Here is a 26366-nt window from a genome sequence, read left to right as displayed (position 1 = left end):
TCCGCCTGCAGCAGCTGTTCAGGAAGAGCCAACGGTGCCTGGGCGCCCCGAGGAAGGGGTGCAAGGATTGGGCCGAGCTGTTTTCTGGACAGAGCCGTGTGATAAGGACTGGGGAAGCCCGGGAGGCAGAGGAGGGAGCAGCACGGAGCCATGTGCAGGTGGGAGCAGTGTGCTCCTTGCCCTGGGGGGCTGCGCGTGCCCCACGAGCCTGTGGGCAACCTCGTGGTGCTCCCGCAAGAGCAGCGGTGCTGAGCCTCCTCTGCCAGCCAGACCTCTGTCACCAGGGCTTCTAGCTACGTGGGGCCACGTTTCTGTGGTGGTGAGAGGGGCCTCGGGGGATCCACGTCCTCAGAGAGCCAGCATCAGTTACCCCGTCTTGGGGAGGGAGGCTTGCTTTGTGTCGGTGCCAGGGTGATACTAAATATTTTCTGATGGGAGAATGCATAAAGCCCCAAATCTAGACCCCAGCCCTTTAGAGGCTGATAAAACCTGCCTCTCCTCCTCCTAATAGTGTCAGTCTCTAATTGGAAATGGGCTTTATTAGCTTCATGAGGAGCAGTTAGTGCTGGGAACCGATAGCTCTTAGGTGGTGTTGGTGGGCGGCAGATCCCCTGGTTTAGCCAGGTCGGTTCACGGCCAGCAGGCCCCTGGTCCCTCCTGCCGAGCTGGGCCACGGATGCCTGGCACAACGTCCCTTTTGAATTCCCCATGCCGATTTTTTCCGCCAGGCGTTCCTCGAAGCGGCCTTCCCGGCCTGGCACCCTGCGAGGGGGCGGCAGCAGGGGAAGCACGACGGCCTCGGCGAGGGGCCCACGGGGCCGCCGCCAGCGATCGCTGCTTAAGGGGGTAATCGTCCTGAAAATTCAGATTGATCAGAAGGCAGAAATGATAACTTGTTTAACCGCGTTTAAAGCCACGTCCCGTCGATAGGGGAGACGGAGGCACGGCGAGCAGCAAGCAGGGAGAATGGGATGTGGGGCGGGGAGGAGGGGGAGCCATTCTTCCTTGGGGTCCGCGTCAGGATGTTTCCTGTCACCGACGCTGGGCTGTTGGAGATTCAATCACTTTTATCTTCCCCTCTCTCTCTCTATCCAAATGCCTTTTCATATTAGAAAATTAGAATCAGCTCTGCTCATGCAAGATTTATTAGCTCTGCTGAGCAATAGCACAGAAGAGTAAATGATGTCGCATTTCAGGGGCTTTTTACACATTATAACCAAAGTTGCAACTTCTTAAGTATTCTTCCACTGAGCCACTGCAGGGGGTGAAGGGGCTGGGGAGACAAACTTCTCTCTGGAAATTGTTCTGCACCGCTCTGGGTGTCTCTTCGTTAGTATTTGAATGATTGGATGTGCTCGCTAATACGCATCTTTTTCCTGGGCTCCCTTTCCGTGCTTATTACTCTGGAAATCAAACTCGGAGCCTGTTTATCACGTTTTTCTCCCGGTCCCTTTGCAGAAGCACTTCCAGTGCTAACAGTGTGCATTTGGAGCCCTGCTTCTAGCTGGCGCTCATTTACATCTGATAAAGACAAATGGTGTTTCCTTCTCGCATCTCCCTTGTGTTGTACACGGGGCGGCCGCTTTTTTACGTGCCTTCCAACCTCACATCTTACACACCGCGTGTTCTGCGTAGCGATGGTCCTTTGGTCCTCAGGCACGAGGTGCTGAAGCTCTTTGAGCACACGAATGAATTTAGGCTCCTAATGCTCACCGGTTATCATTGTGGGGATACCGAGGCACCGCTGGGTTAGAAGGTTTTGCTGTGATTCCTCATCAGAGATCGGCACGGAAATGTGGTCTCGTCTCTCCTGATCCCAGCCTCCAGCCATGAGGCTGGTTTGAGTCTTCTCAGATGACTTTGCGGGCGTTCAAGCCGTGCAGCATCCTCGTGGGATCATCCTCGTGGCACCGAGGGGGGACTCAGCCACCAGGGTCAGATCAGCTGGTGGCAGCCACTGCCGGAGCTGCCATTCAGAGCTCCTCGCCATGACTCCAGAATGAAGGCATTTGCGATGCACGCTATTCCTCTGATCTTACCCCCCCCTTCTCTCACAGTGGGCGCTGTGTGCGTCGCCCCCGCACATAAATGGTGGCTGTTGTCCAGGTAAACTCCAGCTTTCCGCTCGCTCTCTTTGGGACTGTTCCCAAAAGGGGACGCGTGTTTCTCCAGCCGTCTCCATGTAGCAAGGCAGAGAGCCCCACTCAGGGGTGCTGGTGCCGCTGCTCGGTGCCTCGCACCAAAACCGGCACCAAACAGAGGCCAAAGGCTGGGGAAGGGAATGGTCTGCTCCTAGCTTCGCCCGCTCTCGGAGTGCCGTGGAGCCCAGCGCCTGCAGCTGAGCTTCTGTCAGTCTTTGGTCTGCTCGGGGCTGACTTCTTGACCGAGCTGCTGGGAGGATTGCAGGGCGGAGGAGAGGTTGGTTGCCTGGTGGTAAGAGCCTTCCTCTCACCCATCAGCACGGCCAACGTGATCATCTGCCTGAACGTGGCACCTCACTGTGCGCTGCGAGGGCTCAGCCTCTTCTCCTTGGCAGCTTTAGGGGCTCCATTAACGAGCAGCAGCGCTAATTGCATTTAAAACAACACCATGCTTGGAACTGTCCAACTGCCAGCCTCACTTGGCACGAAGTTTTACCATTAATCTTTGCAAAAGGCATTGCTGAAGAGAGGCTTAAAGCTGTGGCTGGCTTGCGGAGAGGTTTTCTCGTGGAGTGCCGGTGCTCGGGAGGCAGATACACTTGACAAGCAGAAGGACTTGACTTTTTCCCCTTCCGTGTACAAGCACTATGTATTATTCAGGGTCTTCTTAAGTCAATGCTGGGTTATTAATCGGTTGCTTCTCTGCATGTTAAATTTCTCTGCTAATTTTGAGGCTGTGGAAGAGGAATGCAGTGATGGGCTTGCACGGTGCCGTCGCTCTGTGTCTCCGTACACCCGCCCGTGTGCTGCCGGGGCAAAGCCAGCTCCAGCTGACTGACTTCGTGCTCCCATTTCATGGCAGTCTGCGCTGGTTTGGGGGAGCAAGGGGCGAGAAAAGTCTTTCCAAACCTCGAGAGACCAAGCAAGACCCCACTCCGCAAGGACCAGGTGCACAATGGTCCCGAGTGACACTAGATGGAGATAGGGGGGCGCCCAGCTCTGGCGCTGTGCACAGCCCAGGAGGATTTTCTCCACGAGATACACACTACCCACCTCCCCCTGGCTCCTGCTCGGTTCACAGGCTGATGGGACGAATTCTTTGCAGGCAGTCTGGGGACAGTCTCTTGGGGCTCCTCTTCCCCCACCCCTGGCCGAGCCTCCCTGCCCCAGCCTCCTCTCCCTTGAGGAGCTGTGGCGAGGCGCCCACGCGTTCCAGGAATGCCGTCAGCTGTCACTGCTTACATCGCCTCGACGGGGAACAGGCACTTAGGGCACCGTCCATCATCGCACCTCTCCCGGGAGCTGTCGAGGAGGGAGGAGAGGAGCGGGAATTGCAGAGCGCTTTGGCGGTGCTCCGCCAGTCCCCCCGCTGGGCATCTGTCACCGGGCAGCTGGAGGAGAAGGTGCTCGGGCTGGCAGATCTCCACGGGGAAGAAGGAGCCTTCTGCAACACCCGGGCTGCCCCAAGGGAGGAGCACCGGGGGCTTTTGTGCAGTTTAACCTTCAGGGGATGATGAAAAAATCTGGGGAGGACGTGGAGGAGAGGCTGCCGGGCACCTGGGGCTGGGCTCTCCTGGCCCGGGCTGCTCTGAAGAGAGACCCGGACTTGAGGAGGATCAGGCTGCCGCCTTCCTTAGAGACCCCTGGAAGCGTGCAGAGGAGCTCTTTGGTGCCAGCCCTGAACGTGGCGGGGCTCGGGCTGCTGTCCTGTGCACCGAGAGCCAGCAAGGCCGGACCTGCAATCCGTCCTGCTGCCTTACGGAGCTCTCGCTAGGTGGGAGCGATGCTTTACAGGGCCAGGGGCATCGCTGCCGTTACTCTCAGCTGAGCTGGAAGAGCTCTCGCAGCCCCCAGCTTTAGGTGCAGGCTTTGTTGTGCCGCACGGTCCTGCTGCCTGAGCAACGACAAGATTTCGGAGGGTGCGTGGAGCAGTCATCCTGGGGAGAAGGGGGTGCATTGCCGTGGCGGTGGGCTGGCGAGTGGAGTGAGTAAATATGTGTGCTACAAACACGGCGAGAGCATCTCCCTGTGAAGAGCCCAGCACAGCCTTTTTGAGTAAATAGAAAGAGAGCCCGGGTTCAGTTCATATGTCTGTTTTCTTTTCTTTTCTTCTTCTGGTCAACTGTGGCTGTAGATAAGAGTTTTCTATTTGAAGTTCAGAAGGGAAGGGAAATCCATTGTTAGAAGAGGAGACTTTCTTTCTGCTTGATATCTATCTCCTGCAACACAGCGGAGAAGGAAAAGATTTGCTCTGATAAAGGTAGCTTGAAAAAAAAAGGCACACTGAGTGTTGCTTTTCTCTGTACTTCAAAGCCTGGAGTAATATGGAACAGTTTAAAAGAAAAGGGGGAGAAAAAGAAAAAAAAAAAAAGAAGAAGAAGAAACACAGAAACACAACCCAGGCCTCTGCACGGGGGCTGTGAATGCGGAGCCATAGGAGAGCAGCGTCCCGGTTGCCGACGGGGATTGTGCTTGCGGGGGGAGCAGAGGTGCACGGGAAACGCTTTGCAGGTGTGCATCCTATGGAAAGACCGAGCCGAGGGAAGGCACTCAGCGGAAAGAAAATTAGGCAGGTCTGGAAGCGGTATGGGGAGAATGTGCTGATAAACATTTAATTATTAAAATAATCCAGCAGTTGCACGGAGCGCTCAGCACAGCGTGGCAGAGTGGAAGAGCTCTGCGGGGAGGAGGCGGCTGAACGTCGCCGTCCACCTGCCCCGCAGCCGGAGGGCTGGGTGGCTTTGCGAGGCGTGGGGCTGCAGGACGGGCTTCTCCTGGGGCTCGGGTGCTTCCGAATGAGCCGGAGCGGGGCAGTGCTGGGGAGGGGGCACCTCTGGCCTGCAGGAGGTGTGCGGGCGTGCCTTGGGCTTGCGGGGCTGCTGGGGCACACCTGGAGCAACAGCGGCCGTGCCCCCTCTGTCCGCTCCGAGAAGCCGCTGTGGGCAGAGCGAGCGCGTGCTGGGGGCTTCGCCTCTGCTCTTCTGCAAGGAGCAGGACAAGGAAGCACCAAAGTCAGTGCTGGCCTCAGCCGAGGCTGCAAGTGAAAAGATTTCCAGCAAACCTGGGCTGGTCGCAGTGGCTAACGAGCCTTTCCTCTGAGCAATGTTTTACATTCTTTCAAGATCGCAGGGAGCTCTTGGTGAGAATTCTGCTAAAGTAAATGGCAGAGTCAAGTGTGCCGGCTTCTTTCTTTCCCTTTTCTTTTCCCTTTTTTTTTTTTTCTTTCCCCTTTCTTGGTTCTCTTTATTATGTGGAGTTGCTCTGGCTCTTTCTCTCACTTCTGTTTCTCCTTTTGTTCTCCCTTTGTCTATTTATCACACTGTGAAGGTTGAAAGAGATGTTATTAATCTGGGAGAATGAAGGCAGGATTAGTGGTATGAATCGGATTTTGAGAGCTGTAATGATAGAAAGACTCGCTCTGCTGGCGGGCTGCGTGAGTTTGATAAATGGGGAGCACTCCAAACTGACTCGCGCCTTCCTCCGCACTGCTCGCTTTGCCCGCTGGGGCGTGCCATGCTCTCAGATCTGCCAGCCATCCCACACCGCTCCTACCTGAACCAGAGCAAAAAGCCAAGGGTAAATCAGAGACAAATATCTCCCATTGCACTTAAAGAGATCATTTCTTTCAACATCCTTTTCAAACGGAGTCCTGTCAAGTTCTTGGACAGCCTTGTGTGTAGGTAGGAGCCTTCCTGGCAGCGCGGCTCGGAAGCACGGCCCGTGGTGGTGTCTCCTGCCGCGGCTCCGCGGCGAGCAGCAGGGAGATGCTGTGGCAGAGGAGCGGGATCCTCTCTGGAAGGCTGCTCCAGGCTGCATTTGCCTCCTAAGGTTGTACTGGGCTTGAAAGGCAGCCCCAGCAGGGCTGGAAGGAGGGAAGGGGGTAGTGGATCGAAAGTTGCACGGGGCGCTTTGCCCTGAAAGCTCCCGAATGAGGGGTACTGCGCGTGCACGACATAAATCAGGTCCGAGCTCCATGGGGGGCAAAGCAGGTTCAGGGGACAGCCAGGCAGAGCTGTCCCCAGAAGCCGGTTCGTGAACACACAGCTCGCCACCCTCGTGCTGTCCCTGGTGCAGCTGTGCCACCAGGCATGGGGACCGCGCCCTGCCCTAGGAGCCCCTTGGTGGCCCTCACCCCAGCCAGTGCTGTGGCTTCTGCCGTGGGCATTTGGGCTAGCTGCCTGCTTCACGGCTAGGCTTCCATCTTGGGGTCCAGCCGAGGAGCGAGCATCTGCTGAAGCGAGCTGTGGGTGTGCGGAGTCCACGTGCAGCGTGGTGCCAAGGGACACGCCGCGCCTGGCAGGGCTCGGGGCACGGTGCTGCCCACACGGCCCCGCCAGGGGAGCACCACGAGCCCGGCAGTGGCCGCAGGACCACGTGTCCCCAGCAGTTCGCTTCGCAGCCAGGTTAAGCAGGGGATGGTGGCGCAGGACGGGGAGCCGCGGCGTGCCGGGGACACCCTGCTTGGAAGGCAGAGTGGGAGCGCGGGCAGCCCAGAGTTGTCGGTGTCCCTTTAACTAGGAGGTAATGGACTCCCCCACGCTCGGGCTGAGCTCTCCTCCTGCATTTGCAGCAACGGTAATGATTGTCAAGGTAGAGCTAATGAGACGTGCACATCTTTAAAGGATCGTGGCTTCCGAGACAAAATTAAAAAAAAAGAAGGAAGGAAAGAAGGGAGGGGGGAAGGACAGAAAGTCCAACTGCACTGCCTTGGCCAGCGAAGCATCCGTCTGTCCTGCCTGCCCTCGGCAGGACCACTCGACAGGAGAGAGGTGTGCAAGGACACGGGGATGTCCCGTACTGGGTCTGTTGAAGATGTTGGTGCTGTTAATCCTGGCTGGCTCATCCCTGTCTCCATCCCTTGTTCATAGCTGGGGGATGCTGCACTGCACTTAAAGCACAGCAGAAGCTCGCCTGGATGCCAGAGAGCGAACGATGCCCCCAGGTGCCTGTCCTGCAGTGGCAAGGAAGAGCTGGCTGCCCTTCGGGGCTGGGAGATGCCCTGTGGGTGCTCGTGGCAGCCCTTTGGGAAGGATCCGGCCCTTCGGGGAGAGCCGGGGGGGAGCGGGGACGTGGTGTGGCCGCCTGCACTTACATTTCCTCCCGTTCCCACTATTTCAACTTCGCAGGTTGAACTGGTTCAGAGCAGCCAAACTAAATGAGGAGAGAAATGATCAGTCAAATATTTCTTAAATCCCGTCTTTAAGAGCTAAGTGCTTGGCTGGAACTTGAAGGCAAGGTAATGAGGCTCTCTTCAGATCAGCTTGTGATGTGGAAACGGCCAGATTGACCGGGCTGCACCTGGAAGGAAGCTCCAGCATGGCCGGGGACGGGGCGCCGCGGGATCCCCACGCCCAAGCGCTCTGCCCGCGGCACCCGGGGCAGCTCCCTGCCACCTGCCCTGTTCCTCGTGCTCACTGTGAGGAGGGAGAGGGGCGAGGATTCGGACACGTTACATTTTGCTTTCCAGACCCCTGCAAGCCTTAATTGAACAGGGTCAGGCTGCAGCGGCTGCGGGGAGCGAGCTGCTCGCACAAGGCTGTGTGCTGCACCTCGCTGAGAGCCTGGGGCAGAGGCTGGGACCCAGAGGATCCCCGTCCCTCCGAGGCATCCTCAGCGTTTCTCAGCTCCAAGCTGAGATTGGTTTTCCTGCAGAAATCAGCCTCGCAGCCTCCCTGCAGAAGAGAGCAATGCCAGGCGAGGTGGGACGTGCCAAGTGCCCGTTTCTGGCTCCAAAATCCCTGCTGCTCCTGGGGCATGGGGGGAGCCTTGGCTGCACTGCACAGTGCTGCTGGTGCAAAACTCTGCGCCCTTGCAAGGAGATTTTCCCCTCGCCACGCTGGGCTCGTGGCAGCACCTCCCGCCCCATCCTGCTCTGCTCTGGGCCTCTCCCGGGCAAGAGCCGAGGACCCGTTGAGCTTTCCTCTTTGTATCCAGGTTTTTAGGCCTTCTGTTGTTAATTATTGAGATGTAATAATGTGATTAGTGCACTATTAAAAAAATCGCTGATATGATTACCATGGATTTAATATCACATGATATATCATTACATTGTTACGTGGTGACAGATGTAATTGAAATACACTTATTGGAGCCTGGGGTCGTGTTTCATTCAATCACAGGAGCACCTCCGGGGGGCAGAGCAGAAATGGCTAAAAAAAAAAAAAAAAGGAGAGAAAATTGTAATGAAAACAAAGAAACTTGCAGCCTGCTCGAATCTGGGGCAAGTGCTGCTTTGGCTTTTGCTCTGGAGGAATTTGGGAAGGGTCACATCAGGAGTGCTGTCCGGGGGGTCAGCCAAGCTGAAACCCTCTGCTCAGGGGACAAGAAGGAGGGCTGGCGTTGGGGTCCTGTGCCCAGAAGGCTTGCAGCCGTCTTGCAGCACGTGAGCCTGGGCATTAGGAGTGCTTCCCAAGCGACCTGCCAGCCCCACGTGGCTCCTTTTCAAAGGCAGGTAGACCCGGTGATGGTACCCTGGGTGCTGCTCCCCACTTTCAGCCTCATTCTGGCCTTTTGGAGCCCTGGGTCGCTCAGCTGCCAATGTTGAACATGAACAGTGGGGAGCCCAGAGGTGTGCTTTCCTTTCATCCCCTCCCCTGAGTTCCTTCCAGGGAAACGATGCTCGCCCATCCTCGCGTCCCCACGAGGCCAGTCGGGGTGGGGTGTTCCTCTGGGCGGGATGGGCGACCTTGCAGAGACAGCACGACATTAATGTGCATTAATTGCTCCGAACACCACTTAGTGCCGAGGTCTCCTCCTGGCAAGGGGTCCAGCGAGGGGAAGTGGCCTCCCAGAGAGCCGCGGTTAGGACTCGTGCACCCCCGGCCCCGATCCTGCCGCAGCTCCCCCTGCAAAACAGGGCGCAGCTCACCACGAAACTGAAGGTTTAACCTCAGCCTCACCCAAAACGAAGCAAGGAGGAAGAGTATGTGGCTGAAGTGAAGGCGTTTTCCAACCAAGAGGGAAATGGCAGCGTGCAGAGCCCCAGCCATCTGGGTGTTCACATAACGATGCCCACGCATCTGGCCCCCGGCGCTGGGTCGGCTCCCTTGGGTCGGTCCCAGGAGCCGGGTTACCCACCTTGCTGATGCTTCAGGGGGGCATTTCTTCATCACACAGCCCTTTCTTGGCAGCCTTTTGATTCTGTTTCCTCCCTGTTAAGCCTGCTCCAACCCCCGTTTCGTGGACCCCCCCTGGAAATTTCCAGCCTTCCCATTTGAAGCCCTCGTTGTGCTGGGAGCTGCGGAAATTCGTTTCCAGCTGGTGTGGGAGCGCTCTGCCTGGCATCTTTCTTTTGAGGTTAAAAGCATAATTTCAGTCTGACCTCTGAGTTTCGGAGCTTTTGTTGGTTTTCTCCACCCCCAGATGGTTTTTGTGTGTGATTTTAAAATAGCCTTCTTCTCTTGGTTGCAGCTAGCTGATGCGTCCGCTTCTCATTCGAGGATTGTTGTGTTTTATTAATGCTGTTATTATTCCATTACTGTCATTGTGCTCTTTTATAGCAAATAGCTTAATTTAGTTGAGATACACAGATGCTGAGAGTTTAAGTGAAATCTTCAGCGCTTGGTATGCTGGGCACTGATACTCCCCCGGCACTTGGGCATAAACCTTTCACTTAAAAACAAATCAGCGGCTGGGTGGCAGGGTGGGGGGGGGGGCGCCTGTTTATCACCCGCAGAGATCCCCCTTCGTACATGGCACACGGGAAGAAAATGAGGTTTGGCCACCACCGTGGGCTGTGATGGGTCTCTCGTCCCTACAGGTGCTGCAGCACAGAGGGAATACCAGGACTGATGGCTTGAAATGCCAGCAGCATCGCTGCCTTGGTTTGGGCTTCGGTTTTAATTCTGGTGGGGTGGCAGAACGTGCTGCGAGTGAAGCTGCCTGGGGAGCTGGGGCCGGTCATGGAGCCACCACGGAGAGGAAGATTTGGTGCTGTTCGAGCCCGTGAACTTGTTTGAAGGACGGCGTGGCTGCTGGAAGGCTGGGCTGGGCTGGAAACACTTCCTGGGGAGGAGGAGAGGGGTTGGTGCCCTGATGGCTTAGGGGACACGGGGCCTGTTGTCAGAAGTCACGTACGGGGTGCTTAAGCCTCCCAGGACGTCGGCGCAGTGTAGGCTCCTGAGCACCTTGCTACTTCAGCAGCGTTACCTCTGAGTGCTGACAGATGTTCCTCTGAAATGGATGCTGCTTTCCTGGTGCCTCTGGGCGTTCATTAATACTGGTGATAACCATTCCTGATTGTCTCCCGTACCTCTTTCCCTGCCTCCGTCCCTTAAAAATTCAGAAGGTAAAGCCAAGTGTCCTGCTGTTTGTGCGCTTAACTCCTACTGCCTTGGCGAGACCTGCTGCTGCGGGTGCTGTCAGTGCCAAAACTACTTCATATCGGGCAAGGAAGGAAAGGAGCAGGGTAAAACGGAGTGAGAGAGAGAGCCCCAGAGGTTGAGGTGGTGCTGGTGGCAGTGTCAGCTGCAGGGGAGGTGTTCTTGCCACCTGGCGAGCAGCCCTTTGCCTTCCGAAGCTCCGGGACAGCCCCAAGCCTTCTTGGTGCTCCCCCCCCGCGTCCCCTTGCTTGGGGCGCGGTGGCGGTGACTTGGCTCACCCTCTCCTCCTGGGTTGAGCGAGGTGAGCGGCTCCCCGTGGAGAGGTCTGGGTCCTGTGCCGGCTCGTGCTGCCAGTCCCTGGTGTGCGCTCATAACGGCTCTGGGGTCGGTGGGAAGTTGTCAGGATCATTTTATCTCCCCGCTTTGAGGCAGCTTTGTGGCTTTATCTGGCTTTCGAGACAGCCGGGATAGCTAACAACATGCAGAGAGCATCCTCTGCGGAGGGGACCCGGAGCCTGGTTGTGCTGGAGGTCTGCTTTCCCACTTAGGAGAAACGAGTTAACCTCCCTTTGATCTCGGTTCACGGCTAACCCTTTAACAAAGTCCTGGATGTGCGAGGAAATCGATACTCAAGGCATTGAATTTAACACCAGCCATCAACTCAAGCGGAACACACACGCCGACTGACTCCGATTACAGGCAGCGGGCTGGGTGGAAGCTCGTTTGCCGGCTCTCTGGGGTGCTGCGGGGAGGGCAGGCGTGCTTGCCTGGCTCGGTGGGGCAGGAGGACCTGCCTGTGCCCTGTCCCCCCGTTCCCTCTGCGTCCCCTGCCCCTTGTTCTCTCCCTTGACGTGTGTGGCTTGCAGCCCCAGAGGCTGTTCCCCGAGTGCAGGGACGTGGCACGGGGAGCGTGCTCGGGTACGCACCGGATTGTCCTGCGCTGGTGAGCTGAGGGCTCCAGGCAGGGCAGCTCTGCCAAGATGTTAGAAAAAAAAGCTAGTACAAGTTAAAATCCAAAAACTGAAATGGCACGGGCGGGAAAGGTTGAGCGCGTGGTCAAGGAGGCAGCCGTCGTTTCTCCAGCTCCCCGCGGAGATGTGATTAGATGAGCGGGGAGCTAAGTGGGGCGCCTCGTTCCGCACCAGCCTCTCCCCCTCTGGCACGGTGGCAGGCGGGAGGCAGGCTGCGGGGCACGGCTCCATGCTGGGAAAGCCGGGCTGAGCGTGGCCACGCACCTGCCAGGCTGCCCCTGAGCATCCCCATCACGTCCTGGCCCCTCGGTCCTCTGCTCAGAGCCGCTCTCCTCCGGGAGGCATTGTGTCTCCTGCTCCTCTCTGCTTTCCTCCAGCTGCAGCCGGAGCTTGGGCACCTGCAGCTCGGTCAGCTGCTCTTACCGAAAGCAGGGAGCCTCGGTGGTGTCCCCGGCTCGTGCTGGTCAAGGTGCTGCCTGCCTGCTGTGTGCATCCAGCAGGGCTCTTAGCGGAGCCTCTGCTTTCACCTCCTCGGCCTTAACCCCGACCTGAGTCAACAATCCCGAGGAAGAGCTGCTGCTTAGATGATCCAGTGTAAACTGCCTCTGATTAGGCAGGTATCGTCCCCGGGAGCCGGCACCTCGTTACCTCGCCTTGGTGTTCCCTCCCTGCCGCCTCTGGAGCCTCTGGTGTGGGCAAGGGACGCGGCCACTGCCCTCGTAATCTTTATTGATCTTTTCCCCGATGCCTTGTGCATTGTATTCTGCTACTTTTCCAGCTCCGTCTCCTCCGAGCGGCTTTGCATCTTGTGGGAGTGCTGGGATACTCGGTTCTATTCAGTTCTTGCGGAGCAGGAGCAGCCGGGGGCTGGGGCCGTGCCGAATGTGAGATGGTTTTCCGCTCCTGTGAGTCTGCCGCCAGGGGAGAGGAGCTGGGAGGCTGCAGGGCACGTGTTGCCGTGCCCGTCTGGGCTGTCCCCTGTGGGCCAGTTTCTCGGCACCATGCCAGAGGTGGGTCTGGGGGCAGGTGAGGGCTCCATGCCCGGAAGGCATGGTGCGTGTGAGTGCAGGGCGAACACACGGAGCTGTGTGGTAGGGGCGCAGGCAGGTGAGCACAAGATGTGGAGAGGAGGTCCTGCAGGAGAGCTCCCTTATTTCTTTCCCGTCCACCGGGGCCTGGGTTGGACCAGGTTATAACAGAGACATAAACCTGCTGGTCACCCAGCAGCCCTCCTCGCTGCCAGCATGCAGGCACCTGCCCTTGAAAATGCCGGGCAGTGAAAAACAGAGGGGTGGATTGCCTTGTCTTGCCCCCGCGATGGGAAGGAACGCGCAGTCATCCTGCACCGCCCCTCGGCTTTTCTCCTGGCTCCCTCTCCGTGGGTCTCTGCCCTCTGGAGTCCCACCGACTCCATTTCGGGGATGGTTGGGCTCAACTGTGGTGTCCCAGACGTGTCCCCTCCGAACATGTCCAGAGCGCCGCGCGCCGGGATGTGTGCGTGCCTGCCCTGGACAAATGGCTTTGTTTTGCACTGCAAAAGCCGGAGTCACAGTGTCGTGTCGGTGCTCGCACAGAACAGATTGCTCCTTTGCAGAGGGCAGCCTTTCTGCCGCTGGCTTTTACTTGGTGGTTCCCAAGCAGAACCGACCCCACCCAGGGAAACGATACAAGATTTTGGCTTTTCCATCCTGGTTTAGTGTGAAGGGGAACGCGAGGGCACTGGTGTTTGGGTAGGGCTGTTTCCCAGCCTGTCTCAGCCGGAGCAGGCTCTCTGCTAGGCGGCGAGGACGAGCCGCAGCGCCGTGCTCCTTCTGCTCCCGGCGTGTTTGATCCAGTCGGGCTCTTTCAAGGTGTGTGGAAATGAGCTGCAATCTCATCGCTCCTGCCGAGGCTTCTCGGAGGAGATAGCAGAAGGGTCACGGCGCCTCAGGAAATCTCCCCGCAGGCAACGTACCGTCACATTTCACAGCAGACGGGCAGAATAACCTTTAGGGCATGGCAAGGGGCAGCATTTTCAACTCCGAGCCAGGGAGCTCGAGAGCTCATTTCTCTGACGCATCATTCCTGCATCCACCCGAAATGCCTCTGTCATAACCCAGCGCTTCCTTAGCTGGAACGGACAAAAGGCCGGGGAGCTGGTGCCTGGCGTGCCGGCGTGCGGAAACCAGCCTCACCTGCAGAATGCACCCAGGCCCTTTGCGTGGCAGAGGGAGATCCGCAGCCTCGGAGGCTCAGGCTGCGGGATTTGGGGCAGCATTTAGCCGATTTTGCCTTAATTTGAGCCACGTTCACCCTGTGCACGGCTGCAAGGCTGCCCTGCCGAGCAAGCCTGCAGCACAGCACCCTGCGTCCATCCCCTCCCTCGCCTCCCCCACCTTTGCAGCCTCACCAAAAAGATGCAGCACCAGGATCCCGAGCTGACCTTGCCCCAGATTTCTCTGATACATTTATGGGGAGATCGAGGGGCGTGTTTGGGGCCGCGGTGTGGCCGCCCCTATAGAGCAGAGCCTCCGAAGCAGCCCCGTGCCGCACGCGAGCGGCTGCGCGGCGCCGGGAGGAAAGCGCCGGGTCTCCTCCTCCCCTCTGCGGAGTAAATAATGGCACTTTTTATTTAGCTATTATTTCCCAGTGGCAGATATCTCCCCGGCTGTCTGTTTAACTATCTTTATCTCACCCTCCTTCTCTGTTTGATATAGTTATAGATAAACAGATAGCTACCTTAGTAAATAACATGTTTTTAAGGGAGCGCTGGTACGGTTAACGCAGCGCAGCAGCTGTTGATTTGTCTTCCGCTGCTGTATTTTTTTTTTTTTTTCTTAAGGAAATGCTTTAAATAAGGGATACTTCATCTATTAAAAAAAATACACTTGTAGCAGCTGCTAAGCCCATCCATAAGCCTGCTTTACGTTGTATTTGTGATGGGACTGACAGTGCATGGAGGAGCCTGATTATACACAATTCCATTTTAGCAAGCCCTGCGATGTAATTTCACAGGGCGATCAGTGTTTGAATGTAATAGCAGCCTGTGCTAAGGTGTCAGAATATTAAAGGCGCTAATGGAAAAGCTCCCTGGTACACAAGGGGGACAGCATTACAGGAGACGTCGCAGATGGCTGGGCACTAAACTAATGGGGCAGGATCCAAGAAGGGGAAAAAAAACTAGCGAAGGGAGAGCTCACGGGAGCACGGGCACCTGCTTCCCTCTCACACGGAAATTAAACAGCGAGCGAGGCAGAGACGAGCGTGTGCGTGTGTAAAAATAGAAATGGAGGGGGGAAAATACCCCCTTCCAAAGGGCTGCGGTGTTTGGACTGAAAAAAGGTGCTGGCTTTGCTTTGGAATGGCCTGGGGTTGGATTGTGGGGTGCGTGTCTGGGGGGCTGTGGGCACAGCCAAGCGGCCCCGGGAAGGGGAAGAGGAGATCAATGGACACTGCGGCTTCGTGTAATGCAGCAAAACGACAGCTCTTTGGTGGTCTGCAACCTCCAGCTAAATCCACGCAGGGGAGATGCCTGCGGTGTCACGCTTTTCTCCATGTTCACGTCTCCAGGGGCTGACGGTGGGTCTGATGGTGGGGCAGCACCGACCTCTGCCTGTTCTCCAGCACGGCTGGAGGCTCCTTTCCCCCCCCCCTTGGCCATGAGTTTCCCCAGAAGCAGCCGAAGACGATTCGTCTGGTCCACGCTCGGCTGCCTGGACAGGGAACGTGGCCACGGGTGGACATCCACGCAGCGTGTTTGTGGGCTTCCCTTCGTGCCGTGCCCAGCTCCTTGGTCAGCGGGGTCCTGCAGGGCCGGGCAGGGGTGGCACCGCAGGGTGGGAGCCAGGACAGGAGGGGTGAAAGCCGTGCAGGTGGTTGCTGCCCGGTAGCTGCCTGCCACGCATGGCTGGGTCTCTGCCTTCCAGGCGCTACCCGGGAGCTGCCTGTGTATCTTCGTGCTGGGAGCCATGTTGGGAGCTGCTTCCAGAAACCAGCGTAACCCAGCCTGGCTCTCAGCCAGAAACACCGGGATGGCAGAGCAGGCAGCCCTGCTCAAACAGCTGCCCCTAGCCCGAGGGCAGGGCGAGGACCAGGCACAGAAGAACGCCCCCAGTAAATCTCATCCCCTGGTTCCCACCGGGTTTTGCTGCTCAGCCGCTGGACTCCTGCTCCTGCTGGCTGATGCTCGAGCTGCTCCCTCGGGTGCCCTGCTTCTCCCCCCTCCCAGCCCAGCGCTGCCCACCCAGCCCTATTTCCCAGCCCCGCAGACCTGTAGCTTTGTTTTCCTTGCGCCCAAACCCAGGGCTCAGACCCAGGTCCCCGAGGCATTAACCTAGCGTGCCACCAGCCGCAGAGCACACAGCAGTCGAGAACATTTTATCCAGGATAATCCTTAGCCTGGGAGCAAAGCAGAGGCCGTTCTTGTTCAAACACACAGGAACGTGAAGCCTAAACTGCTTGGCACTCTGACACGCCGGCCTCGCAGGCGCCGCCGTCGTTGCGTAAGCCTCAGCGCCTGCTAATCCCGCCACGGGCACCCTGCCCACGGGGCTGCTGCTGCTTGGAGGGTCCCTCCTGCCCCTCCTGGGGCTAAGAGGGGTTTTGGCCGGGTGTTTGCGTGGTGTTGCTGGGACGTGGGCAGGCAGGCTGCTCTCAGGTATCTCCGGGTGCCCCGAAGGGCCAGGCACCGTCCCGTGCCTCAGTTTCCCTTTGTGAAGCAAAGCTTTATCTGCTTGTGCCGGGGGATATTCGGGCAGGCAGCAGCTCTCCTGTGGCAGCTCCAGAGCCCAGAGCGGGGTTCCCCAGGCTGTGTGTGCCGGCGGTGCTGCAGCACCACTGCTCATCCAGTCTGAGGGCGTGCGTGCGCTTTGCAGGGACCTTACAGCCAGCGGCGTGGTGCCGGGGGTGCCTGCCCAGCGAGGGGAGAGCACGCACAGGTAGGGTGCGTCCTCCGCAGCTCTCCCTTAAGCCTGGCCTGGCCTCCCGTGGGCTGGGGTGATGTCTGGGGGTGCTGGCTGGGAGCTTTACGTGGTCGGTTCGGAGGCCCCTTTGGGTGCCGCGCCGGCACAAACGCCAGCGGAGCTCTGCAAGGCAGCCGGGTGCGCGCAGAGAGAGGCAGGGATGGATGGAGTCGGTGTCAGGGCAGCAATTGCTTATCATGCCTTATCTGGGAATATGAAACTGTATTGCATGACATCCAGAGGCAGGCTGAATAGATATGCCAATTCATCTCGAGCCCGGGCTTTGACAAGCTAGACTGCCCTTGTTGAAAGGCATCAGTCAAACAAGAGCTGCTGGCTGCTTCTCCCTTTCTTAGACTTTCCCTCGCTCCCGCGCTCCGTCTCCCCCTCTCGCCGCCTCCCCTCCCTCCTCCTTTTTTTTTTTTTCTAAGCTGTTTCCGCACAAAATTGAAAAGCTTTGGAAATAAGAATAATAAAAGCCCCCCAAACTAATACCGTTTTAAGTACCCCCCCCCCTCCGTCCCCGAATGGGCTTGATAAGGAACCCCAGTGTATGAAGGCATGTTTAGATAACATTGAGAATATTACGGCGGGGGAGAGAAAGTAGGGGGAAAAGCTTCCTGCCGCCTCTAAGCCGGGAAAGGCGACGGCACCCCGGCTAATACGAGTGTTTAATATTTGATGTGTTGGGATAAAGCAGGATCACCTTCGAATTGAATTGAGTGTCAGAATGAGAATCTATTACTGAAATTCTTGTGTGATTTGACAGCAAAGCAGACGATGTTATTCTTCACTAGTTACCGCAATCTTCTCCCCTACATCACTTAAATATTTTTTTCTTTGCTTGAGTAAACACACATTATCCTTTCTTTCCACCTCCCTTTCCTTTTTTTCTCTCCCTCTTTTATACTTTTTTTTCCCCTTTTTTTTTCTTCCTTAAATCAAACCTGCCTTTCGCAGGGCCGACGGAGCAGATTGTTATTTCTTTATTTGTCCTATTAAATGGAATTCCTGATCGTTTAATCCCGCTTTTGTAAGTGATTTAAAAACACTTGAAAAGCCGCGAATGTGGCAGCGCTTCTGCCTAAACTGCTTAAAAGGGACCAGTTTCACCTGGGCTCGTGCTGAGCCGGGGAAATTCCTGCCTCCTGGCAGCCAGGAGGGCAGCCAGCCCACGGGGACGAGTTTTCATCCTCCCCCTCCATACCTTCATACCACCACTTCTCGCCCCGCTCCTTCCTTCCCTGCCCCCTGTTTAAATGCTGCCCCGATCCAGCAGCCTCCTTGCTGCGGGGTTTGGCCGGGGCGGTGGCAATTTGCCCCTTTTCTTCCATCATGCTGCAAAGTTGGCGTGGCAAGGATCCCAGCAAGAAATTCCCCGTTCCCCTCCTTCCCCTAGCTTGTGTTCGATTAAATAATGGGATGGCGAGGGACCTGCTGTCCTGGGGGCCTGCCTCAAAGACACCCCCAGCCCCCGAACCTAAGGATGCTGGGGGGCACCGCGAACATTTTAAGCTCTGTCTAGAAGCCCACTTAGCAGTAGACACGACCTCCTTTTTTTTCCCAACGCCCAGAGTAATACAAAGCCCTGACACCTCGTCACGGAAGCGGCGCAGTGAGGTGAGTGAGAGGGAAATGCTTATTTTGGGGACGGGAGGAAGAAGACACTTTTGCTGTCGCAAAGTCATTTTCTCCGCTGCGCCAGTGTCAGGGGGGTCAGCCGCAATCCGCAGGCTGCCGCGCGAGGCAGGGTCCTTGGGGAGCACCCCCTGCCCCCCCCGCCTCCCCAGGCCGGCGAGAAACGGGCTGGGGAAGAGCAGCTGGGGACATCTCGCCGCCGCTTGCTTTCTCTTCCAGCCCATGTGTTTCCACGGGCGTCACTTTCTTTGACGGAAACTTTCAGCCAAAGCCACCACCGGTGTCTTTTATTCCTTCATCCCCATCCTTCAGCACTCAAACCGCCGAGCACCTTTGCTCCTGGGAGGATTTTCCCGAAAGGAAACGCTTTCTCCCTGCCCGAAAGCGTGCGTATTAATATTAAAATTCCAGTCAGCACGTGAAGCGCTCGCTGGGTCTGCAGAGGGGCCGGGGAAGCTGTGCCGGCAGCCTCGGGGTGCACCGGCAGAGCACCGGCAGCGCAGGAGGGGGTGGCGAGGCTCCCCGAGCATCCTGACCTCCGCCCGGGTGCCCCGTTCTCCTGGTGTTAAATCTTGCCTTAATGTGACTGCCGAATGCCGGTTTTTGTGAAGCGCGCCGGGCACTTCCCCATAAATAAATGATGGAGCATTATTCAGTCCACTTAGATCAATACATCAGCCTGACAAGTTCCAGTTCTGGGAATTTTCTGACCCCCCTGGAACATCTTCTCCGTGGCTGCGCTGCAGAAGGAGCCTGGCTGTGCTGGAGCTGCCGGCATTGCTGAGGACAGGGCCGGTTTGCCTTCAGCTTTCGGCAAAGGCAGGCAGGGGAACCCAGTGCCAAACTGGGCGGCATTTTTACGAGAACTAGGCAAATCCTGCCCACGGTCTTCCCCCTGCGGTCAGTGCTGTGGTGCTGCCCAGCCCCACTCGTGTGCACCTCTCCCAGCTCGGAGGGATGGCTTTGAGCCCCGAGACGAGCCACAGCGCTCTTGTTTTGGGACCTTTGCAAACTGAGGCAGGCGCATGGTGGCCGCGGGGAGGTTTGGTGACGCATTGCACCAGCAGCATGCCCTCAGCCCCTTTTTGCCTCATCCCACAGCAATCCTTCCGCTGCCCCGTGGGTTACGCGCTGACCCTCAGCATCTCCACGCCCCGGGGCGCTGTACCCCAAATCAGATCCCCCAGCAGCTCCCTGCTTCGCTTCCCCCATCCTGGGTTTCCCGCAGGTGACAGGAGGTACAGGTTCCCTGAGGACTTACCTCCCCGTACCGCTCCTTACTACGTGCCGCGCTGGTTGCACGCGGGGAGATGCAGCCTGTTCCCAAGCTCCCGCTGCTGCGAGCTCGCGGTCATCGCAGGGTATCCGCGTGCCGCGAGTTTGAGATCCCCGCGTCGGGGACCCAGGGCGGTGTTTGTCCGCGAGCTGCTGCGTATGCCTAGGGGATCGTATAAGTAGATAAATATAATTAATAATCACCCGACTTCGGAGGAGCGTTGGCAGGGAGGTAAACGTGGCCTTCGCAGAATTACAAACAAAATCAGGAAAAAAAGGGAGACCTTTCGGGGAGCTGGTGCGGATGGAAATAATTGCGTTCAAGCTGCTCCAAAATCAGTCTGCAAGCACCATGCCGGTGTCTCGTAGCAGATCAGAGCCGCTAAGTTTGTTTTTGAATGACAATTCTGACCCCAAATGTTTTCCGATGGCTTTTTAAAAGGATGCCTGCATTTTTTATCACTTAAAACTTCAGTGAAAATAAAATGTGTGGGGTCCTGCTGTCACTTCGGTGTCTGACCTCAAAGGGGCAACCCGGTCCCTGCAGCGCTGGGCTGCAGCCAGAGGGAGGGACAAATGAGGGTGGTTTCCTGGCCAAGAGGATTTCCTGGCATTTTGTAAGGACTTGTGAGCAAGTTCAGGGGCTCGGTTTTGGGGCTGCAGCGGTGCTGGCATCGGGCTGGGGACCCCGCGTCGGGAGCACCGCACCTCGCTTTAACAGTCAGCAGCAGAACTTTCATGTTTAAAGATTAAACGTTGTCTTTAAATATTAAACAGCAAAGCTCCTCGCTCTTGATTGTGTGGCTGCTGCCGGCAGGCGGCTCAGAATTGCCAATTTTAATTAAAAAACTTTATTTTCGAATACAATCCACCGCTGGCAGAGCTCGGCAGCCTCCTCCCCGGCCGGGCTGCCCGTCATCTCCCACGGCCCGGCTCCCTTCCAGCCCCTCCGTGCCCGCCCCGCCGCCTGCCCGTGCCGAAGGGACGCCGGGCTGTGAGCGGCCTCGGCTGGGGCTGATCAATGCCCCTGGCACTTCCTTCCCAAAGCCCGGGAAAAAACAATTAAAAGCCAATCGATCCTGCAGGCAGCTTTGAATATGCATAAGTGCACACTTGACCTTCAGTGGTCAGGCCAACTTCCAGCCCGGCTGCTTAGCTAGTTTGCTCAGGTACGGCGGCTGTACCCGCTGACCTTGATTAGCCAAGCGAAATGCGATGCAAAAGAGGGGCTGGGGCTCGCCCAGCGGGGCTGCGGCATGGGCTCCCTGCTGCTGCTGCTGCCCGGTGCGGGACTTCGGGTCAGGAGCCCCATTCACAGCAATGAACTGGGATTTTAAGCAGCGCGGGGGCTGCTTCTCACCCTCTCCCCATGCCCAAACTCGTGAGGGTGAGAATGGCCCAAGGTGCTTGAGCCGCCTTGCCCCGTGCCGGCCCTGCTGGGGGAGCAGGCAGGGCTTGCCCCTAGCACCCAGCCGGCTGTCGCTCTACTGGGACGCTGCCCCCCTCTCTCCGTGCTCCGTCCCTCGCTCCCGGTTGGGGTAGGAGCTCTCCTAGCAGGGAGCCTGCCGCTCTGCATCCGCCTGCCGCAGCCCAGGAGAGGGAGCCACAGGCAGAGCCGCCGCAGCCGGCACCCTGGCCACCAGCCCCTGGCAAGTGGGGGCCCCCCTCACCCCACCGCCCCGGCATCCCAGCCGCGGGAAATGTCAGCGATGAAGATATCAGAGCCCGTTTGGTGAAGGCGAGGGAACCCTCCCCGTTGTGTACACAAAGTGTAATTTCAGTGAATTATGCACAGACTTAATTAGGAGTTTTAATTGCTAATCATCTCCCAACAGGATTAGCGATGCTGTCTATTAATTACCCGTGGAGCCCTCTGTTTTGCTAAGGCAGGAGGAACGCGGCGGCACAAGCGGTTACGGAGGCCGCCAGCGATAAACCCGCTCCCCCGAGCCGTGGCTCCCACGGGAGGGCAGGCGATGGGGGCTGCGGGGTGGCCGTGCCCGTGCTGGGGACAGCAGCAGGTAGCAGGGCACAGCCCCTGGTGGCAGCCCCCGGTCCCCTTTGCCCCCCATCGCCGCTGCGGGCGGGGGACCGTGGGGCACACGGGGGTTCCCACGCAGCTCCTCTCCAGCTGAGCCCCCCAGATTGGGATCCTGCTCGCCCTGCTTGGCCCCGTTCCCGCTGCTGAGCATCTCCCCAGGCACACAGCCCGCAGAGGTGGTGCGGTGGCTGCGGTCGGCCGGTGCTGATCCCCGCTGCGGGAGGGAGATAGGCGCCGCGGGATTGACCCGATCTCATCTGGGGACAATGGCCCTCCCGGCGGCACAGATAGCGCCGGCGCGAGCGCCGCTAAGCCCGCGTGCCGTTCTTAAGGCTCACAATGCGGCCGTGAGCTTAATTCCTCCAGATGAAGAAGATAGGGGGCTGGCAGCCTCTAATTACAGGCATGGGGGCGGCGCGGGGGCCTGGCTGCTTCCCCATTTGCATTGTCGCTGTGGTCGTGCTGCCCCGGCTCCCGGCTCCTTCCCTCTGGCTGCGGCCGCTGCCGGGGAAGCAGTGGGGATGGAGCAGGCTCCCTCCAGCCGGGCTGCTGTCTCTGAGCCTTGGGGCCCAGTGGAGTTTCTCCTGGTGTGGAGGTCCCAAGGATGGATGGAAAGGAGAGGGGAGGCCGGGAGGGTTGTGGCTGCCGGAGGGTAAGGGGGCTGCAGGTCAGGTCAGCCTGGGCTCGGCCACCCCTTCCCAGCCCCTGGGCAGCCCATCTGTGGTGCAGGGAGGGTGGAATGATGTGGGAGCAGCCCAGGGACAGGCAGGACAAGCCCGCAGCGTGAGGGAGGTGGCTGTGGGCGATGGTGATCCGGCACAGTGCCCAGGCACGGAGCTGGGGACTGACACCTGGGTCCCTCCTGGTGGTGACACTCCTGTACGAGGCTCGGGGACAGGCCCTGGGCACCTCCGAGCAACATCAGCAGGGACAGGCCTGCAGCAGCTCCCGGAAAGTTTTGTAGGGGCGACGCATGGGTCTGTGTGGAATATCGGGAACACAGAGCTGCTCATGCCCCAGGAACTGCCGAGCACGGGGGGTGCTCCCCAGAAGGTGCCTGCGTGCTGCCTGTGCCACCGCCTGACCCTCTGCTTCTCTCTTGCAGGCGTACAGCTTTGCCATGGGGAGCTGGCCAAAGAACGGGCTCTTAGACATGAACAAAGGACTGAACCTACAGCACATAGGGAGGCCTCACAGCGGGATAGGTGAGTGACCGGGCCCTGCGCCCTGCCCGTCCCTGCGGCTGCGGCTCGGGGGCATCTCAGCTCCCAGAGCTGCTCCAGGCTGGGTGGGGAGAGCCAGCCGGAGGGTCTCAGCTGGTGGAAGGGAAGAAGATGCACCAAGGTGAACACTCACGTGCACATGCCCGCGGTGTCCCTGCTATACCCACACCCCAGCCAGAAGGGGATGGATGGGGAGCACGTCACGGCTCTCGGTCCCTCCAGGGGTGCTGGAACTGTGGGAGGTGCGGGCTGGGCAGGGGGCTGCCCCAACGGGCTGGTGCTCCAGCTGCTCTGGCTGCTGTGGCCACCCTTGCAGTGAAGGCCGTGGCAGGCAGCCGGCTGCGGGACCAGCAGGAGCTCAGTGCACGGGTCATGGGGAGCTAGCCCGGGTCTGCTGGGCTGCACCCAGTGGGCTGCATCGCTCACCCGTCTTGTGTCCCCGTTCCCTCTACCTCCCGGCCCTTCATCCGCCGTGACTTGAGAGCATCAGTTTGCAAGGAGGTAAGATTTACTTGGAAAAGTCACCTGCTACCTGGGCCTCGAGGAGGCTGTTTAATATTGTTTCAAGACTCTAACCATTAAACTCTCCAATCAATCCAAGTTACGGAGATGAATTATTTAAAGCTCACCAGCTTTTAATTAGCAAGCTCCTTTTGAACTATGGATCTGGTTGCATTATTGACGGAGGTAGCATTAAAATTTGCTTCCTTGCCTGGGAGCAGATTTGCCTTGCTTGTGTGCCACGTCGGGGGGGATGACGGAGAGGGAGCTGGGACTGCAGGGGCTGGGTGTGCCGTCCTGCGTCAGGGCTTGGACCTTGCCTAGGGTCCCTCTGGGGGATGTAGCGTTGTTTTGTGTCTCATCTTCCCTTGTTTTATTTATGGCAAGAGTGCTCTGTTGCTGTCATCTCCCACCCTGACAAACTGTCCCAGCTCTGGAGTATCATCTGTCCGCCGTCAGGTTCTGCCCGCGTTTATCTCAGCGCTGTTGTCCTGCTCAGGTGTCTCTGCCTGATGGAGCTGAGAAAGATGCTGCCTGTGTGCCTCCCTGCTCCAGCCCTTTAGGAAGGTTTTGCTGCTTCGTTTCTGCCAAGCTCCCTCCATCGGGGAGCACTCCTGGCCGCGATGGGGTGAGCCACAGGTGGATTGTCTGCAGCTCTGCCCCAGATGCCTGCAGTCTTCTGCCTTTGGTGGAGGCAGCAGCCGCTGGCCTCCTGTGCTTCGTGGCTTTAGGGGAGGCTGAGCTCAGCGTCCCTCCTGGGACAGGGCTCGGGGTGATACTGCTGGCTGGAGACCTGCCTTGCCTGGCGTTGTATAGGGCCACCAGCCTCCTAGCCACATCACTTCCCAGCTCAGGAACGCAACACGGGCATTTCCTTACAAATCCGGTAGAAGAATTGCCGTGGACAGCCACTATTTTTTCTAAACAAATCGCAAATTTGCGGTCTCGCCTGATGGGCTGTGCATTGCTTTATTTTCACATCGCTCTCCGATTCACTGGCTCAGCAGATACCTGCTCCAAACCTGGGCTCTTTGCAGCCTCTGGGACCAGTCCTACCTCTGTGCTTCCTCTCCTTTGCCTCACCTCGTGTGAAGTCCTGGCAGGCACACGGCACTCGATGCCCTGCCAGATCCCGTAGGGGAACCTCACCTTGCGAAGCTGCCCTGTGCCGGCAGGGCTCGTGGTGGGCCCTGCTGAAATCCAGGGCCACATCCCTTGGGAAATAGGCTGCGAGTATGCAACAGCGAGCTGCTGAGCAGGGCTCAGCTTCCAGCTGGTTTCTGCTCGCGAGCAACCGAGCTGCAGATCCTGCCGAGGGACCGGGAAGGGTTGGTGCCACCAGAGTGTCACCGGCTCTGCAAATACAGCTGCCTTGTGGCTGGGCACACAGGGTTTTGTGGGAAGGAAGAAGAGGGGATGCATCAATATTTTGGCTCGTTGAGCATTTCCAGGCAGAATAAGGGGGTGGGAGTATCCTGCTCCAGAAGGTGAGGGTGCAGGAAATCCTTGGGAGGTGGGAAAGGAGCAAAAGCGGAGAGGAGCCTGTTCTTCCACCTGCGTTCCCAGGTTGGTGTACGGCTATATGAATTCCCCGGAGAGGACTTCCTGCAGCTCTCTCCTCGAACACAGATTAAATGCACGGCAGCCCTGGCTGGAGGATCTCAGGAGCAGGCACCGGTGTTCCTGGTGTGAGGTTTCGGGAAGGACAAGGCGCGGGGGGGGGGGGTGGGGGCACAGGGTCCGTGCAGTGGCTGCAGCACGGCCGTGTTCTCACATCGGGGCCTCTCTGTGGAGTTGCAGAGACTGATACAAATCAGAATGATTGAAATCACAGCTTTTAATTGTGATTTAAATCAGCCAGCAGGGCACCCGCTTTCGGTAATTGATTTTCTTCTGGTTTTGCACTTCTTTTTTGTCCGTTTCCCTGAAGAAAGGTCAAGTTTTACTGACCAGCAACTACCAAGCTGCATTCAGCTCTCCCTGCCATTGCCCAGACGTTAGGTTTTGTTGTCCTTTTACACATCAAATACCGTATTTGCATTTATTTTGATCAGTAACGTTACATAATGTGCCTTTACTCTGGGTTTTTAGATCATTGTCGCATTAGAAAAACGGTGAGTTGCTGTTTGTTATTCAAGAGGTGGGGATTGAATTATTATTCATGATGTGATTTGTTGCGCTTTTGGATGAAAATTGGAATGCCAAGTATCTCAAGTACCCGTGAGGTCGTTTAAATGATGTTTATTAGTGAAATACTGCTTCCCTTGCATATGCTCAGTGTAGAAGGAAAAGTGCATTTCATATTTTTTGTTAATGATATCAGATGCATGAAACAAAAGAACGGCGGCTGTGAGTTGAACAAGTGTTTCTGGAAACCACCCCGTCAAGATCTTCGAGTTAGTCTCCTCCTCGCCTACGTGTGCTTGTTGTTCTGATTATGGAAGGGATAAAAGGCACACCTTCGTTGTGTTCGGGCCTTTGTTCTTTCCTGGCTCCGAACGAGCCAGTTACTGTAGGGAAAACACACCGAGACAAGGGAGAAGTTCCCAAATCTGCAGCAGAAGCCGCTGCTGGGAAAGTTTGTTTCTCATTTCTCCTCTCCAGTTCCACCTGCAGTGGGTTGGAGCAGCATCTAAAGCCCAGCATTAGCCCTTGCTGTTGTTCTCTTTTGAATCTAATGGAATTTAATTGATCCTTCAAAGTTTAGACTTTGACGTGCGGTTTATTAAGATTTCCCATTTAGCTCTAAATGTCGGGTATGGTTTTTTTTCTTTTTACTTCTTCAGGAACGAGAGCACCCAGGCCACTGTGCCTCTTGCTGACAGACCAGGAGCATGCATCCAAGCGCATCCAAGCCTTAGCCCTGGATGGGGGGCTCGGTCCTGCTGGGCACAGCAGGGAGGTCCTGGCCAGGAGGAGCCCACGGGCTCGGGATGGTGCCAGGTCAGTCCTGCTCACAGCCTCGGCACGGGGCTTCACTGCTTCCCTGTGCCATGGGGCAGAGAGAAAAAGGAGAAGCCCCCTGCCTGGGCAGGTCAGCGGCCCCTGCGGTGAGCGACCCAGCAAGCACCCGGCGCCTTCCCGGCCCCGTCTCTCTCTTTTTGTTTCCTGATTGGAAATCTCGGAAGGTTAGGGTGTGATATTGTTCCTGATCCGGAGCATTAATTAGGCCTCGGAAAGAAGAAGAGGAATTGCGTGTTTTTAACGGCGAGGTTAATGGGATGCTCGCAGAGTAGACAGTTTTAATGAGCTTCAACTCGATGCGCAGTGAGTTTACTCTTTGTGTTAAAAGGGTCACACTGCGCTAGTTTGATG

The 26366-nt window shown here is 57.5% G+C and overlaps 1 protein-coding gene across 3 annotated transcripts in view; it reads left to right on the top strand.

Moving 5' to 3' along the window:
* Positions 1–26366, top strand: part of ERI3 (ERI1 exoribonuclease family member 3) — a 115694-nt gene that overhangs the window by 60887 nt on the left and 28441 nt on the right. For all 3 annotated transcript variants that reach the window (XM_035333262.1, XM_035333260.1, XM_035333261.1), the window contains exon 7: positions 22433–22532. In XM_035333262.1, coding sequence (XP_035189153.1) covers positions 22433–22532 — 100 coding nt within the window. The remainder of the gene's footprint in view (positions 1–22432; positions 22533–26366) is intronic.

Source organism: Oxyura jamaicensis, chromosome 8, assembly GCF_011077185.1.
Source record: "Oxyura jamaicensis isolate SHBP4307 breed ruddy duck chromosome 8, BPBGC_Ojam_1.0, whole genome shotgun sequence".
Lineage (NCBI taxonomy): Eukaryota > Metazoa > Chordata > Aves > Anseriformes > Anatidae > Oxyura > Oxyura jamaicensis.
Note: the sequence above shows the minus strand (reverse complement) of the source record. Positions and strands in the feature narration are given on the sequence as shown.